The sequence below is a fragment of the Mesoplodon bidens genome, assembly GCF_964165515.1.
Source record: "Mesoplodon bidens genome assembly, chromosome: 14".
In the NCBI taxonomy this organism is placed as follows: Eukaryota; Metazoa; Chordata; class Mammalia; order Artiodactyla; family Ziphiidae; genus Mesoplodon; species Mesoplodon bidens.
Window position 1 is genome coordinate 35,906,549 of NC_138170.1, and position 16,555 is coordinate 35,923,103.

The 16,555-nt window shown below is 44.2% G+C and overlaps 1 protein-coding gene across 1 annotated transcript; it reads right to left on the reverse strand.

Annotated features, from left to right (window-relative positions):
- Positions 1-13,232: 13,232 nt before the first annotated feature.
- LOC308627727 (RNA-binding protein with multiple splicing 2-like) lies at positions 13,233-15,854 on the reverse strand. Its single transcript, XM_081254085.1, has one exon. The coding sequence runs from the start codon at positions 15,564-15,566 to the stop codon at positions 14,922-14,924; it is 645 nt and encodes a 214-aa protein (XP_081110211.1). The 5' UTR covers positions 15,567-15,854; the 3' UTR covers positions 13,233-14,921.
- Between the last annotated feature and the right edge of the window lie 701 nt (positions 15,855-16,555).

A 16,555-nucleotide genomic window follows, 5' to 3' on the forward strand; every position in this document is an offset into this window, starting at 1 on the left:
TCCTTTTTTAAATATGGGAGATAGTTAAACATAGTTAAGTGTGTATAGATTGATGCATAAATTAATGAAAGCTAACCTAATTTTTCTTGTGGAAAATTTTGTATATAAGAAATAATGAATTTTAGGGTGTTGGTTTTTGAAATCCTAGGATAGATGCTGGTATTTTAGAGAAGAGATTTAGATCATTTTGAAAGACATTTGTAAAGTAGAATTTAGTGGATAGTAATTGATTAGATGTGAGCAGCAAGGGAGAAGAAGTAAAGAACAATATGTAAGTTTCTGTCTTAAGCAATTAAGTGAATGGTAGTATCATTCACTAAAATAGGAACCACAAGGAGATGGACAGGTTTGCTTGGTAAAGATGAGGGCTTCAATTGTGGTCCTTAATTGGTAACATTATATGCAGGAATTCTCACTTAAGGAGTTGGAATAGGTGGAGGAGAGACAGCGTACCTTCCTATGGGTATGTGCTTGAGATTGAATTTTGTAGGTGGGAAGTGAAGCTATGGAAGAAGATAAGATCACCTAGGGATCGTATATAAAGTGAGAAGAAAACAGGACCCAGGACAGAATTCTGGTGTGAGCAGAAAGAAGTGGTGCTGAAGGAAGAGTGGTCAGGGAGCTAGAAAGTAAACTATTTGGGGAGCATGGGGAAGAGAATCTTTCCAGAAAGAGGGTATGGGTAACAGTGTCGGGTAGTAGGAGAAACCTCAAGGAATATAAGGTCTATGAAAGGTCCACTAGCTTTAGGAGCAGGGAGATATTGTGACTCTAGAGAAAGCAGGTTCCATAGAGCAGCGGTTCCCAGCCTTTTTGGCACCAGGGACCGGTTTCATGGAAGACAGTTTTTCCACAGACTGGGGTGGGGGGGGATTGTTTTGGGATGATTCAAGCTCATTATTTATTGTGCACTTTATTTCTATTATTATTACATTGTAATAAATGAAATAATTATACAACTGACCACATAATGCAGAATCAGTGGGAGCCCTCAGCTTGTTTTCCTCCAACTAGATGGTCCCATCTGGGGGTGAGGGGAGACAGTGACACCCGAAGTATATTGCTTATGTCCAGTCTACTCCGTAATTTAGTTTTGGTTGCTGTCACTGCAGAAAGCCCTGCTTCACAGAGATAGGATGTTGGAAATGGAAGCAGGCTTTTCAGTGCTTTTGTGGCAATCTCAGGCTATTCCACCTTGACTTTAATCCAGAACGTATGGAGATTTGAAGTTGTCTCAAACATACTTTTTTTTTTTTTTTTTTTTTGTGGTACGCGGGCCTCTCACTGTTGCGACCTCTCCCATTGCGGAGCACAGGCTCCAGATGCGCAGGCTCAGCGGCCATGGCTCACGGGCTTAGCCACTCTGTGGCATGTGGGATCTTCCCGGACCGGGGCACGAACCCGTGTCCCCTGCATCGGCAGGTGGACTCTCAGCCACTGCGCCACCAGGGAAGCCCTCAAACATACTTTTAAGGCCACCGTCATTTGAGATCTCAAGTAGTTGATCCTCTTCTAGCATGGACAAAGTCGATTTCACCTGGCTTATTCACAGATGGGTCAAGGATCCATTCCTTCCCAGTTCGGGGGTCTTTTGTGGTTAGGAAGTAATGCTCAAACTCTTTGGAAAGCTGAGAGAGGTGATCATGCACCATCTGGGAGAAAGAAGGCCCTGGCTCAGTCTCTTTCTAAATCTCTGCTAATTCTTGAAACATGTCAAAAATCCCAATGTTCACTCGTCGCCCCCATAAATCCAGTTTGGCTTTAAATGCAGCCACTTTATCTGCCGACTTGAACACAGTTGTCGTTCTCCCCTGAAGTGGCAGGTTGAGTTCATTGAGCAGGTTGAATATGCCACACAAGTAAGCAAGTTTTGCGACCCATTCTGTGTCACTAAAATGTGCTGCCAGTGGTGACTCTTTTTCTAAAATCTCTGGAGTGGCTCTCATAACTCAAAAACCCTGGCCAGTGATCTACCTTTAGAAAGCCATCTCACTTCTGTGTATGAGAGAAGATGTGTGCTCTGCAACCATCCCCTCGCAGAGCTGCATGAACAGACGTGAGTTAAGGGCATGTACTTTAATGTGGTTGATAATTTTAATCACATCCTGCAAAACGTAGTTAAGTTCAGGTGACATTGTTCGGCTAGCCAGCATTTCTCTATGGATGACACAGTGCATAGACTCACATTCAGAAGCGATCTCTTTGACCTGAGTAGTGAAACCAGAAAGCTGTCCAGTCGTGGCAGCCACTCTGTCCTTGCATATACCGACACAAAATGACCAATCAGTTTTCTTGATATGTAATCATTCAAAGGCTTGAATAGTTCTACAGCTGTGGTGTTGGTTGGCAACAAAGGTACACATAACATATCCTCATGCACATCCTCCTGAGAAATACATCGTACACACACACACACACACACAAAGTATTGTTGCTGTGTTGTCAACATCGGTAGACTTGTCAACCTGGATTGCGTACCACAGTGACTCATTACTCCTGTCTAACGATTGCGCCTCAGTATCCTCTGCTGTTTGATCAATTCATGTAGTTATGGTGCTAGCTGAAAGACGAACATGTGCCACCTTTTGAGCTGCAGCCTCTCCTAAAAGTTCACTACAGATGTCCTTAGCAGCAGGCAGGATCAACTCTTCACCAATAGTAAAGGGCTTCTTAGCTTTAGCAATGTGGTTAGCCACTAAGAATGATGCTCTCAGTGCAGACACATTTGATGAAGTGGCGGCCTTCAATAATTGCATCTGTTCTTCATGTTCACAGTTTTTCCTTGTGAAAAACTCCAAAGGCTTGTCTTTTAATGCAGGGTGCTTGGTCTCCATGTGGCAAAGCAGTTTTGAAGGTTTCATGGCTTCATTGGATAGCCTGTTGCCATGCATTATACAAAGCAGGCTTGGAGAGTGTGAATCACCTGTTGCAATGAACCTGTAATTTAAGTAGGATGCTTGCTCTTTTCTTTTCTTTTCTTTTCAATTATTTATTTATTTTTGGTTGCGTTGGGTCTTTGTTGCTGTGTGTGGGCTTTCTCTAGTTGCGTCAAGCGGGGGCTAATCTTTGTTGTGGTGCGTGGGCTTCTCATTGCGGTGACTTCTCTTGTTCTGAAGTATGGGCTCTAGGTGTGTGAGCTTCACTAGTTGTGGCACGCGGGCTCAGTAGTTGTGGCTCACAGGCTCTAGAGCGCAGGCTCAGTAGTTGTGGCACATGGGCTTAGTTGCTCCACGGCATGTGAGATCTGCCCGGACCAGGGATCGAGCCTGTGTTCCCTGCGTTGGTAGGCGGATTCTTAACCACAGCGCCACCAGGAAATCCTGGTGTTTTCTTGTAAATGCAGCTTTCTTTTCGTGGGCAGTCTTAGAGTCTTCTGCTGTCTCATCATTGGGTCTTTCCCCCTTTCAAAGAAATTCTCCAGCGATGTTTGTTTTTTACTCATTTTGGCTAGAGTTAACTTGTAGGCTTACCAGAACTGTGTGACAAGACAAGTGTGGAGTGTGGGAAAAAGGCACGGACGGAAGTGGTAAATAAAATAACGGGCGGGCCATGTGTGGACCAAAATAAGTGTCGGATTCTGACTTAAAGCCTGCCACCAGATGCAGCTGTACAAATGAAGTACATCAACTCACTTGCCACTATAAAGCCTTCTGCCAGATGCAGCTTAATTGTCACTTGCCACTCACGGATAGGGTTTTGATATGAGTCTGCAAGCAATTGGTTTATTATGGTCTCTGTGCAGTCAAACCTCTCTGCTAATGATCATCTGTATTTGCAGCCTCTCTGCAGCGCTAGCATCACCGCCTCAGCTCCACCTCAGATCATCAGGCATTAGATTCTCCAAAGGAGCATAAAACCTAGATCCGTCGCATGCACAGTTCACAGTAGGGTTCGCACTCCTATGAGAATCTAATGCCACTGCTGATCTGACAGGAGGCAGAGCTCAGGCGGTAATGCGAGCGATGGGGAGCGGCTGTAAATACAGATGAAGCTTCGCTCACTCGCCTGCTGCTCACCTCCTGCTTTGCGGCCAGGTTCCTAACAGGCCACGGACTGGCTGGGGACCCTGACTGTAGAGGGTGGAGATAGAAGCCAGAGTGCAGGAGCTGAGAGTGAGTATGAAATGGAGGATGTGGAGAAAACTCTTGCAAGAGTTGTTTTTGAAAATGGAGAGTGGTGGTAATTAGGAGTAGAGAAAGGTTTTTTTGTTTTGCCTCTTAAAATGGGAGACACTTAAACATAGTTCTGTTCGGAAGGTGTTAAGGTACAGAGAGAAGGGACCCACACATGAGAATATAAGAGAAACCAGTTTAATTATGACAGAACCAAGTTTTATAGAAGACAAAGAGGGAGAGAAAGCATTTGTAAATGCGTTGAAGGTGTTTAGGACAAAACACAGATTCAGAAGGTGCTGCAGGAAAGGTCTGGCATGGAGGGCAGCAGTGGGAGATAGTGCAGGAAGCAAGAACTGAGAGAGTGCATCTTCACTGCATAATTAACAGCCAGATTTCAGATCTCCCCAGCATTTGGAACAACAAATTGGAACCTTGGGTATAAGCAGCCTTTAGTGTGGGGTTGTTCTTATGTCTGCTTTCTAATTCCTAATGATTTATGAGAATATCTAGTTTTTGGGGTTATTTTTTTAACATCTTAATTGCAGTATAATTGCTTTACAATGGTGTGTTAGTTTCTGCTTTATAGGAAAGTGAATCAGCTATACATATACATATATCCCCATATCTCCTCCTTCTGCGTCTCCCTCCCAGCCTCCCAACCCACCCCTCTAGGTGGTCCAAAGCACCAAGCTGATCTCCCTGTGCACTACGGCTGCTTCCCACTAGCTATCTATTTTACATTTGGTAGTATACGTAAGTCCATAACACTCTTTCACTTCGTCCCAGCTTACCCTTCCCCTTCCCCGTGTCCTCAAGTCCATTCTCTACATCTGCGTATTTATTCCTGTCCTGCCCCTAGGTTCTTCAGAGCCTTTTTTTTTTTTTTTAGATTCTATATATATGAGTTAGCATAAGGTATTTATTTTTTTCTTTCTGACTTTCTTCACTGTATGACAGTTTCCAGGTACATCCACCTCACTACAAATAACTCAATTTCATTTCCTTTTATGGCTGAGTAATATTCCATTGTATGTATGTGCCACATCTTCTTTATCCATTCATCTGTTGATGGACAATTAGGTTGCTTCTATGTCCTGGCTATTGTAAGTAGAGCTGCAGTGAACATTGTGGTACATGACTCTTTTTGAATTATGGTTTTCTCAGGGTATATGCCCAGTAGTGGGATTGCTGGGTCATATAGTAGTTCTATTCTTAGTTTTTTAGGGAACCTCCATACTGTTCTCCATAGGGGCTGTATCAATTTACACTCCCACCAACAGTGCAAGAGGGTTCCCTTTTCTCCACGCCCAATAGTGGGATTGCTGGGTCGTATGGTAGTTCTATTTTTAGTTTTTTAAGGAGCCTCCATATTGTTCTGCATAGTGGCTGTATCAATTTACATTCCCACCAACAGTGCAAGAGGGTTCCCTTTTCTCCACACCCTCTCCAGCATTTATTGTTTGTAGATTTTTTTTTTTTTTTTTTTTTGGCGGTACATGGGCCTCTCACTGTTGTGGCCTCACCCGTTGCGGAGCACAGGCTCTGCACACACAGGCTCAGCGGCCATGGCTCACGGGCCCAGCCGCTCTGCAGCATGTGGGATCCTCCCGCACCGGGGCATGAACCTGTGTCCCCTGCATCAGCAGGCGGACTATCAACCACTGCACCATCAGGGAAGCCCTGTAGAATTTTTGATTATGGCCACTCTGACTGGTGTGAGGTGATACCTCATTGTAGTTTTGATTTGCATTTCTGTAATGATTAGTGAGGTTGAGCATTTTTTCATGTGTTTGTTGGCAATCTGTATATCTTCTTAGGAGAAATGTCTAGTTAGGTCTTCTGCCCATTTTTGTATTGGATGTTTGTTTTTTTGATATTGAGCTGCATGAGCTGCTTGTAAATTTTGGAGATTAATCCTTTGTCAGTTGCTTCATTTGCAAATATTTTCTCCTATTCTGAGGGTTGTCTTTTCGTCTCTTTTTTTTTTTAACATCTTTATTGGAGTATAATTGCTTTACAATGGTGTGTTAGTTTCTGCTTTATAACAAAGTGAATCAGTTATACATATACATATGTTCCCATATCTCTTCCCTCTTGCGTCTCCCTCCCTCCCACCATCCCTATCCCACCCCTCTAGGTGGTCACAAACCACCTAGCTGATCTCCCTGTGCTATGCGGCTGCTTCCCACTAGCTATCTGTTTTACGTTTGGTAGTGTATATATGTCCATGCCACTCTCTCATTTTGTCACAGCTTACCCTTCCCCCTCCCCATATCCTCAAGTCCATGCTCTAGTAGGTCTGTGTCTTTATTCCTGTCTTACCCCTAGATTCTTCATGACCTTTTTTTTTCTTAGATTCTGTATATATGTGTTAGCATACGGTATTTGTTTTTCTCTTTCTGACTTACTTCACTCTGTATGACAGACTCTAGGTCCATCCACCTCACTACAAATAACTCAATTTCATTTCCTTTTATGGCTGAGTAATACTCCATTGTATGTAGGTGCCACATCTTCTTTATCCATTCATCTGTTGATGGACAATTAGGTTGCTTCTATGTCCTGGCTATTGTAAGTAGAGCTGCAGTGAACATTGTGGTACGTGACTCTTTTTGAATTATGTTTTTCTCTGGGTATATGCCCAGGAGTGGGATTGCTGGGTCATATGGTACTTCTATTTTTAGTTTTTTAAGGAACCTCCATACTGTTCTCCATAGTGGCTGTATCAATTTACATTCCCACCAACAGTTCAAGAGTGTTCCCTTTTCGCCACACCCTCTCCAGCATTTATTGTTTCTAGATTTTTTGATGATGGCCATTCTGACTGGTGTGAGATGATATCTCATTGTAGTTTTGATTTGCATTTCTCTAATGTTAATAATGTTGAGCATTCCTTCATGTGTTTGTTGGCAATCTGTTTATCTTCTTTGGAGAAATGTCTATTTATGTCTTCTGCCCATTTTTGGATTGGGTTGTTTGTTTTTTTGATATTGAGCTGCATGAGCTGCTTGTAAATTTTGGAGATTAATCCTTTGTCAGTTGCTTCAGTTGCAAATATTTTCTCCCATTCTGAGGGTTGTCTTTTGGTCTTGTTTATGGTTTCCTTTGCTGTGCAAAATCTTTTAAGTTTCATTAGGTCCCATTTGTTTATTTTTGTTTTTATTTCCATTTCTCTAGGAGGTGGGTCAAAAAAGAATCTTGCTGTGATTTATGTCACAGAGTGTTCTGCCTATGTTTTTCTCTAAGAGTTTGATAGTTTCTGGCCTTGCATTTAGGTCTTTAATCCATTTTGAGTTTATTTATTTATTTTGATTTTGCGGTACGCGGGCCTCTCACTGTTGTGGCCTCTCTCGTTGTGGAGCAGAGGCTCCAGACGTGCAGGCTCAGCGGCCATGGCTCACGGGCCCAGCCACTCCGCAGCACGTGGGATCTTCCCAGACCGGGGCACGAACCCGCGTCCCCTGCATCGGCAGGCAGACTCTCAACCACTGCGCCACCAGGGAAGCCCCCTTGCATTTATTTTTGTGTATGGTGTTAGGGAATGTTCTAATTTCATTCTTTTACATGTAGCTGTCCAGTTTTCCTAGAAGCACTTATTGAACAGGCTGTCTTACCTCCACTGTATATTCTTGCCTCCTTTATCAAAAATAAGGTGACCATATGTGCATGGGTTTATCTCTGGGCTTTCCATCCTATTCCATTTATCTATATTTCTGTTTTTGTGCCAGTACCATACTGTCTTGTTTACTGTAGCTTTGTAGTATAGTCTTAAGTCTGGGAGCCTGATTCCTTCAGCTCCGTTTTTCTTTCTCAAGATTGCTTTGGCTATTCAGGGTCTTTTGTGTTTCCATACAAATTGTGAAATTTTTTGTTCTAGTTCTGTGAAAAAGGCCATTGGTAGTTTGATAGGGTTTGCATTGAATCTGTGGATTGTTTTGGGTAGTATAGTCATTTTTAAAATGTAGATTTTTCCAGTTCAGGAATATGGTATATCTCTCCATCTGTTTGTATCATCTTTAATTTCTTTCATCAGTGTCTTATAGTTTTCTGTATAAGGTCTTTTGTCTCCTTAGGTAGGTTTATTCCTAGATATTGTATTCTTTCTGTTGCAGTGGTAAATGGGAGTGTTTCCTTAATTTCTCTTTCAGATTTTTCGTCATTAGTGTATAGGAATGCAAAAGATTTCTGTGCATTAATTTTGTATCCTGCTACTTTACCAAATTCAGTGATTAGCTCTAGCAGTTTCTGGTAGCATCTTTAGGATTCTCTATGTGTAGTATCATGTCATCTGCAAACAGCGATGGCTTTACTTCTTCTTTTCCAATTTGGATTCCTTTTATTTCTTTTTCTTCTCTGATTGCTGTGGCTAAAACTTCCAAAACTATGTTGAATAATAGTGGTGAGAGTGGGCAACCTTGTCTTGTTCCTGATCTTAGTGGAAATGTTTTCAGTTTTTCAGCATTGAGGATGATGTTGGCTGTGGGTTTGTCATACATGGCCTTTATTAGGTTGAGGAAAGTTCCCTCTATGCCTACTTTCTACAGGGTTTTTATCATAAATGGGTGTTGAATTTTGTCAAAAGCTTTCTCTGCATCTATTGAGATGATCATATGGTTTTTCTCCTTCCCCTTGTTAATATGGTATATCACGTTGATTGATTTGTGTATATTGAAGAATCCTTGCATTTCTGAAATAAACCCCACTTGAGCATGGTGTATGATCCTCTTAATGTGCTGTTGGATTCTGTTTGCTAGTATTTTGTTGAGGATTTTTGCATCTGTGTTCATCAGTGATATTGGCCTGTAGTTTTCTTTCTTTGTGACATCTTTGTCTGGTTTTGCTATCAGGGTGATGGTGACTTCATAGAATGAGTTTGGGAGTGTTCCTCCTTCTGCTATATTTTGGAAGAGTTTGAGAAGGATGGGTGTTAGCTCTTCTCTAAATGATAGAATTCACCTGTGAAGCCATCTGGTCCTGGGCTTTTGTTTGTTGGAAGATTTTTAATCACAGTTTCAATTTCAGTGCTTGTGATAGGTCTGTTCATATTTTCTATTTCTTCCTGGTTCAGTCTTGGCAGGTTGTGCATTTCTAAGAATTTGTCCGTTTCTTCCAGGTTGTCCATTTTATTGTCATAGAGCCGCTTGTAGTAATCTCTCATGATCAGTTGTATTTCTGCCGTGTCAGTTGTTACTTCTCCTTTTTCATTTCTAATTCTGTTGATTTGAGTCTTCTCCCTTTTTTTCTTGATGAGTCTGGCTAATGGTTTATCACTTTTGTTTATCTTCTCAAAGAACCAGGCTTTAGTTTTATTGATCTTTGCTATCGTTTCCTTCATTTCTTTTTCATATATTTCTGATCTGATCTTTATGATTTCTTTCCTCCTGCTAACTTTGGGGTTTTTTTCTTCTTCTTCCTCTAATTACTTTAGGTGCAAGCTTAGGCTGTTTATTTGAGATGTTTCCTGTTTCTTAAGGTAGGATTGTATTGCTATAAACTTGCCTCTTAGAACCAGTTTTTCTGCATCCCGTAGGTTTTGGGTCATTGTCTCTCCATTATCATTTGTTTCTCGGTATTTTTTAATTTTCTCTGATTTCTTCAGTGATCACTTTGTTATTAAGTAGTGTATTGTTTAGCCTCCATGTGTTTGTATTTTTTACAGATCTTTTCTTGTAATTGATATCTAGTCTCCTAGCATTGTGGTCACAAAAGATACTTGATACGATTTCAATTTTCTTAAATTTACCAAGGCTTGATTTGTGACCCAAGATATGGTCTATCCTGGAGAATGTTCCATGAGCACTTGAGAAGAAAGTGTATTCTTTTGTTTTGGAGTGGAATGGCCTATAAATATCAATTAAGTCCATCTTGTTTAATGTATCATTTAAAGGTTGTGTTTCCTTATTTATTTTCATTTTGGATGATCTGTCCATTGGTGAAAGCGGGGTGTTAAATTCCCCTACTATGATTGTGTTACTGTCGATTTCCCCTTTTATTGCTGTTAGTATTTGCCTTATGTATTGAGATGCTCCTATGTTGGGTGCATAAATATTTACAATTGTTATATCTTCTTGCATCAATCCCATGATCATTATGTAATGTCCTTCTTTGTCTCTTGTAATAGTCTTTATTTTAAAGTCTATTTTGTCTGATATGAGAATTGCTACTCCAGCTTTTTTTGATTTCCATTTGCATGGAATATCTTTTTCTATCCCCTCACTCTCAGTCTGTATGTGTCCGTAGGTCTGAAATGGGTCCCTTGTAGACAGCAGGTTTTGTTTTTGTATCCATTCAGCAAGTCTGTGTCTTTTGGTGAGAGTATTTAACCCATTTACATTTAAGGTAATTATCGATATGTATGTTCCTGTTCCCATTTTCTTAATTGTTTTGGGTTTGTTATTGTAGGTCTTTCCCTTCTCTTGTGTTTCCTGTTTAGAGAAGTGTCTTTAGCATTTGTTGTAAAGCTGGTTTGGTGGTGCTGAACTCTCTCAGCTCTTGCTTGTCTGTAAAGGTTTTAATTTCTCCATCAAATCTGAATGAGAATCCGTTCTGGGTAGAGTAATCTTGGTTGTAGGTTTTTCTCCTTCACCACTTTAAATATGTCCTGCCACTCCCTTCAGGCTTGCAGAGTTTCTGCTGAAAGATCAGCTATTAACCTAATGGGGATTTTGTTGTGTGTTATTTGTTGTTTTTCCCTTGCTGCTTTTAATATGTTTTCTTTGTATTTAATTTTTGATAGTTTGATTAATATGTGTCTTGGCGTGTTTCTCCTTGGATTTATGTTGTATGGGACTCTCTGTGCTTCCTGGACTTGATTAACTATTTCCTTTCCCATATTAGGGAAGTTTTCAACTATAATCTCTTCAAATATTTTCTCAGTCCAGTCCCTTTCTTTTCCTCTTTTTCTGGGACCCGTATAATTCGAATGTTGGTGCATTTAATGGTGTCCTAGAGGTCTCTGAGACTGTCCTCAGTTCTTTTCATTCTTTTTTCTTTATTCTGCTCTGTAGCAGTTATTTCCACTATTTTATCTTCCAGGTCACTTATCTGTTTTTCTGCCTCAGTTATTCTGCTATTGATTCCTTTTAGAGAATTTTAAATTTCATTTATTGTGTTGTTCATCATTTTTAGTTTGCTCTTTAGTTCTTCTAGGTCCTTGTTAAATGTTTCTTGTATTTTGTCTATTTCCAAGATTTTGGATCATCTTTACTGTCATTATTCTGAATTCTTTTTCAGGTAGACTGCCTATTTCCTCTTCATTTATTAGGTCTGGTGGGTGTTTACTTTGCTCCTTCATCTGTGTGTTTTTCTGTCTTCTCATTTTGCTTAACTTACTGTGTTTGGGATCTCCTTTTCTCAGGCTGCAGGTTTGTAGTTCCCGTTGTTTTTGGTGTCTGTCCCCAGTGGCTAAGGTTGGTTCAGTGGGTTGTGTAGGCTTGCTGGTAGAGGAGACTAGTGCCTGTGTTCTGGTGGATGAGGCTGGATCTTGTCTTTCTGGTGGGCTGGTCCACTCCTGGTGGTGTGTTTTGGGGTGTCTGTGGCCTTATTTTGATTTTAGGTAGCCTCTCTGCTAATGGATGGGGCTGTGTTCCTGTTTTGCTAGTTGTTTGGCATAGGGTGTCCAGCACTGTAGCTTGCTGGTCGTTGAGTGAAGCTGGGTGCTGGTGTTGAGATGGAGATCTCTGGAAGATTTTCGCCATTTGATATTATGTGGAGCTGGGAGGTCTCTTGTGGACCAGTGTCCTGAAGTTGGCTCTCCCACCTCAGAGGCAGAGCACTGACTCCTGTCTGGAGCACCAAGAGCCTTTCATCCACACGGCTCAGAAGAAAAGGGAGAAAAAAATAGAAAGAACGAAAGAGGATAAAATAAAATAAAGTAAAATAAAGTTATTAAAATAAAAAATAATTATTAAGAAAAAAATTTTTTAAGTAAAACAAACAAACAAACAAAAAAATGGATGGACAGACCCCTAGGATAAATGGTGAAAGTAAAGCTATACAAACAAAATCACACACACAAGCATACACATACACACTCAGAAAAAGAGAAAAAGGGGAAAAAATAATGTATCTTTGCTCCCAAAGTCCACCTCCTCAGTTTGGGATGATTCATTGCCTATTCAGGTATTCCACAGATGCAGGGTACATCAAGTTGACTGTGGAGATTTCATCCGCTGCTCCTGAGGCTGCTGGGAGAGATTTCCCTTTCTCTTCTTTGTTTGCACAGCTCCCGGGGTTCAGCTTTGGATTTGGACACGCCTCAGCGTGTAGATTGCCTGAGGGCGTCTGTTTTTCGCTCAGACAGGACGGGGTTAAAGGAGCAGCTGATTCAGGCGCTCTGGCTCACTCAGGCCGGGGGGAGGGAAGGGTTCGGATGCGGGGCGAGCCTTAAGCGGCAGAGGCCGGTGTGTCATTGCACCAGCCTGAGGCGCGCCGTGGGTTCTCCCACAGAAGTTGTCCCTGGATCGCGGGACCCTGGCTGGCAGTGGTGGGCTGCACAGGCTCCCGGGAGGGGAGGTGTGGATAGTGACCTGTGCTTGCACACAGCCTTTTTGGCAGCGGCAGCAGCAGCCTCAGCGTTTCATGCCCTTCTCTGGGTTCCGTGCCGATAGCCGCGGCTCGCGCCTGTCTCTGGAGCTCCTTGAAGTGGCGCTCTTAAACCCCTCTCCTTGCGCACCAGGAAACAAAGAGGGAAGAAAATGTCTCTTGCCTCTTTGGCAGGTCCAGACTTTTGCCCGGACTCCCTCCCAGCTAGCCGTGGCGCACTAGCCCCCTTCAGGCTGTGTTCACGCTGCCAACCCCAGTCCTCTCCCTGGGATCCGAGCGAAGCCCGAGCCTGAGCTCCCAGACCCCGCCCATCCTGGCCGGTGAGCAGACAAGCCTCTCGGGCTGGTGAGTGCTTGTCAGCACTGATCCTCCGTGTGGGAATCTCTCCGCTTTGCCCTCCACACCCCTGTGGCTGCACTCTCCTCCGTGGCTCTGAAGCTCCCCCCCATCCGCCACCACAGTCTCTGCCTGCGAAGGGGCTTCCTAATGTGTGGAAACCTTTCCTCCTTCACAGCTCCCTCCCCGAGGTGCAGGTCCCATCCCTATTCTTTGTCTCTGGTTTTTCTTTTTTCTTTTGCCCTACCCAGGTACGTGGGGAGTTTCTTGCCTTTTGGGAGGTCAGTGGCCTTCTGCCAGCATTCAGTAGGTGTTCTACAGGAGCAGTTGCACCTGTAGATGTAGTTCTGATGTATCTGTGGGGAGGAAGGTGATCTCCGTGTCTTACTCTTCCGCCATCTTGAAGCTCTCTCTCTACTCTTAAGGTTTTTTTTTTTTTAAGAAGATGTTGGGGGTAGGAGTTTATTAATTAATTTATTTATTTTTGCTGTGTTGGGTCTTTGTTCCTGTGCGAGGGCTTTCTCTAGTTGTGGGAAGCGGGGGCCACTCTTCATCGTGGTTACTGGCCTCTCACTATCGCAGCCTCTGTTGTTGCGGAGCACAGGCTCCAGATGCACAGGCTCAGTAGTTGTGGCTCATGGGCCTAGTTGCTCCGCAGCACGTGGGATCCTCCCAGACCAGGGCTCGAACCCGTGTCCCCTGCATTGGCAGGCAGATTCTCAACCACTGTGCCACCAGGGAAGCCCCCTCCATTGAGTTTTTTTTTTTACTTTGGATGATTTTTTATTTTGCATTTCATATATTATCCAGTTTCACATTCTCACAGGATCAGCAATTACAACAGCCTCCTCGTCTCCCAAGTCTGAAAACGGCAAGACAGCCACAGCTGCGGCCAAAGGCAATGCACTGATGTGCACACAAAACAAAAAATTGCACAATTTTTCCTTCATTTTTCTTAAACTAACGGCTGACGCTAAGGCTCACTGCTGGAGAACGGAAACCCTTTTCTTCTTCATGCCTCAAACTAAAATGTTAAACTTATCTGACAGGGCGGACAAGGTCTCTTCAATAATTAATTGCACACACACACGAAAAATCCTTCATGTTGCATAAATATTTTGTTACACAGGGTACAAAAATACTTTCACTTTTTGATTGGTTTTGAAGTTTGGAAACCATGAGGAACCATGGCAGGGGTGGGGTGTGCCGCAGAGAGGTAAGCGAAACTGGGCAGAGAAAGGGTTTTCTTAATGGCTGTTGGCTCCTCTGAGGGGGAGGAAGCAGAGGACCCCAACTTGAAATGACCAAGAAAACGCTCGGTCTTGGCTGGGTGGTCCTTCCTGTTCAGCCTGGAAGTATGTGGGGTGGTGGAGGCCGCCAGCCGCAGGGCGGAACTGGCTGCAGGGCTTGGTCCTCACTGAAGCAGGGTGGGTGCAGGGGAGGCGGGTGTGGGGAGAGGGACCGGGAATGATGCACCATTAGTGGCCAGGACTTGTTGCTATGGTGACACAATGTGAGAACAAACTGTACACTCACATATATACAAGTTTATGTGTCTTAATTCATGCCAGGAAAACATGCAAAATTAAACGCCTCATTTCTTTGAGGTGGGGCTACGGAAGCAAATTTGGACTGGAGGTCAGGCCTTGCTCAGTCCCAGTGAGACCTCCGAGCTGGGTCTGGGTGTCCCAGTGAGAAGGCCCCTGAATCCTGCCATGAGGCCTTGGAGCAGGGCTTTGGGGCAGGACAGGGCTGAGGAAAAGGAGAGAAAGGAAACAGAGTCCACTGAGTCAGGCTTAAAATTCACAGTCTTTGGAGGGAAACAGCAGCTCTGCACGGGCCACCTGGGGGCAGTGGAAGCTCAGGGTGGCTCCCTCCCCAGTGAGGCGGGCGGGGGCTTCGAGCTGTGGTGACCAGACTGAAGAACTAACAGAACTGACGATATTTCCATCCTTGCTGGGTGGTATCAGAGGAAGGGTACCAGCGCACCTGAGCATGTAGGGCGGCAGCGGCAGCAGCAGTGGCGGCTGGGTAGGTAAACGCAGCATGTGAGATGGCTGGGGTCAGCTCTGTGGTGTACAGAGGGTAGGGGGCCCAGGCCTCTGGGGATGCGGGGATCAGAGCGGCCCCCATCAGGTCATAGGGGTCTCGTGCGATGAAGTGTGCTCCTAGGGCGGGGTGAGCGTTGGTGGGATTAGGTGTAGCCATTAGCTTGTTCTTGGCCATCTTGGTGTTGGCTTTGGCAAACTCTAGCCTCAGGGTCTGAGGGTTCTCAGGATCAAAGCGAATACCGTTCAATGCATTCTTGGCCGCTTCTGCTCCTGCCCGGCTGTCAAAGATCACAAAACCAACAGGCTGTCTCGATGTGAGCTTGATCAGGGACCCTTCATACCCCTTGAACGGCCTGAAGAGCAGGTAGAGTTCTCTGGGTTTAATATCCACAGGGAGCCCACTGACGAACAGTGTCCGGACCTCCTCCTCCAGGGTGCCGCTGGAGCCCGAGCCCGTGCCGGTGCCGGTGCCGGTGCCCGTGCTGGTGCCGTGCTCGCCGTCCGGCTTCAGGTTGCTCATGGTGCGGGGGGTGGGGTGGGGGTGGCTAGGGGAAGGGAACACGGAGGGCTAGCGCGGCGCCCGGCCCCGGCGAGGAGGTGGGAAGGGGCGAGGTGAGCGGTGCGCTCCGGGGGTGAGGGGCCGGGTGGCGGTGGGGAGCGCGCGGGGCGGTGAGAGGGGCAGCCGCAGCGTCGGGCTGGGGTCACATCAAGTTTGGCGGGTGCAGGAGGCGGGGAGGGGGTGCGGCGGGGGAGGCACTGGGAACCGGAGCCGAGCCGGAGCGGCCGCCGCCTCCGCCTTTTCACTGCGACCCGCTCCATTGAGTTTTAATTTCAATTATTGTGTTTTCTTTCTAGGAGTTTTGTTTACATCTGTCTAAAATCTAAGTCTTTTTCTTTTTTAATAGGTTTACTGTTCTCCACAGTATTTTCAACCTTGATTTTTTATTTCTTTACATATAATTTACATAGTTACTTTATAATATGTGCTTACTAATTCCAACATGTTAATTCTTTGAGTTTGTTTCTGCTTTCTACTACCACTTTTAGTGGTTCTTGCTCATGATGCCGTGTTTCATTATGTCATTTTTTATTCGAAAAATTAATTTTGGGAAGTTTTTGGGTCTGAAATGAAAGTGTGTATTCATTCCCCCAAGAGGACTTGTATTTGCTTTTGCTACTGAAGTCACTTAACAGTCTGGAACCACTTTGGGCTAAATGCAAAACTTAAAGTGCTTTGGACACCCAGGTCAAGAGAATTTGGATGGCAATTCTGTGTGATGGTTGACTTTGAACTACAATTTCTCAGGAGCAGGATCCTTTCCCTGCCCTTCCTCACTTTCACCTTCAGTACCAAGGCAACTTTCTTGGGAGTACTCTAGGGTATAAGAGAAGTTGGGTGGGCTTACTTCTTTGCTTTTATGTTGAGAATGTAGCACTTAAGGGTTAAAGGTTTACAGTGGGGATGGTTGTCTGTTAGATTCCCTACCTTTGGCAGGCCTAGACTTTTCT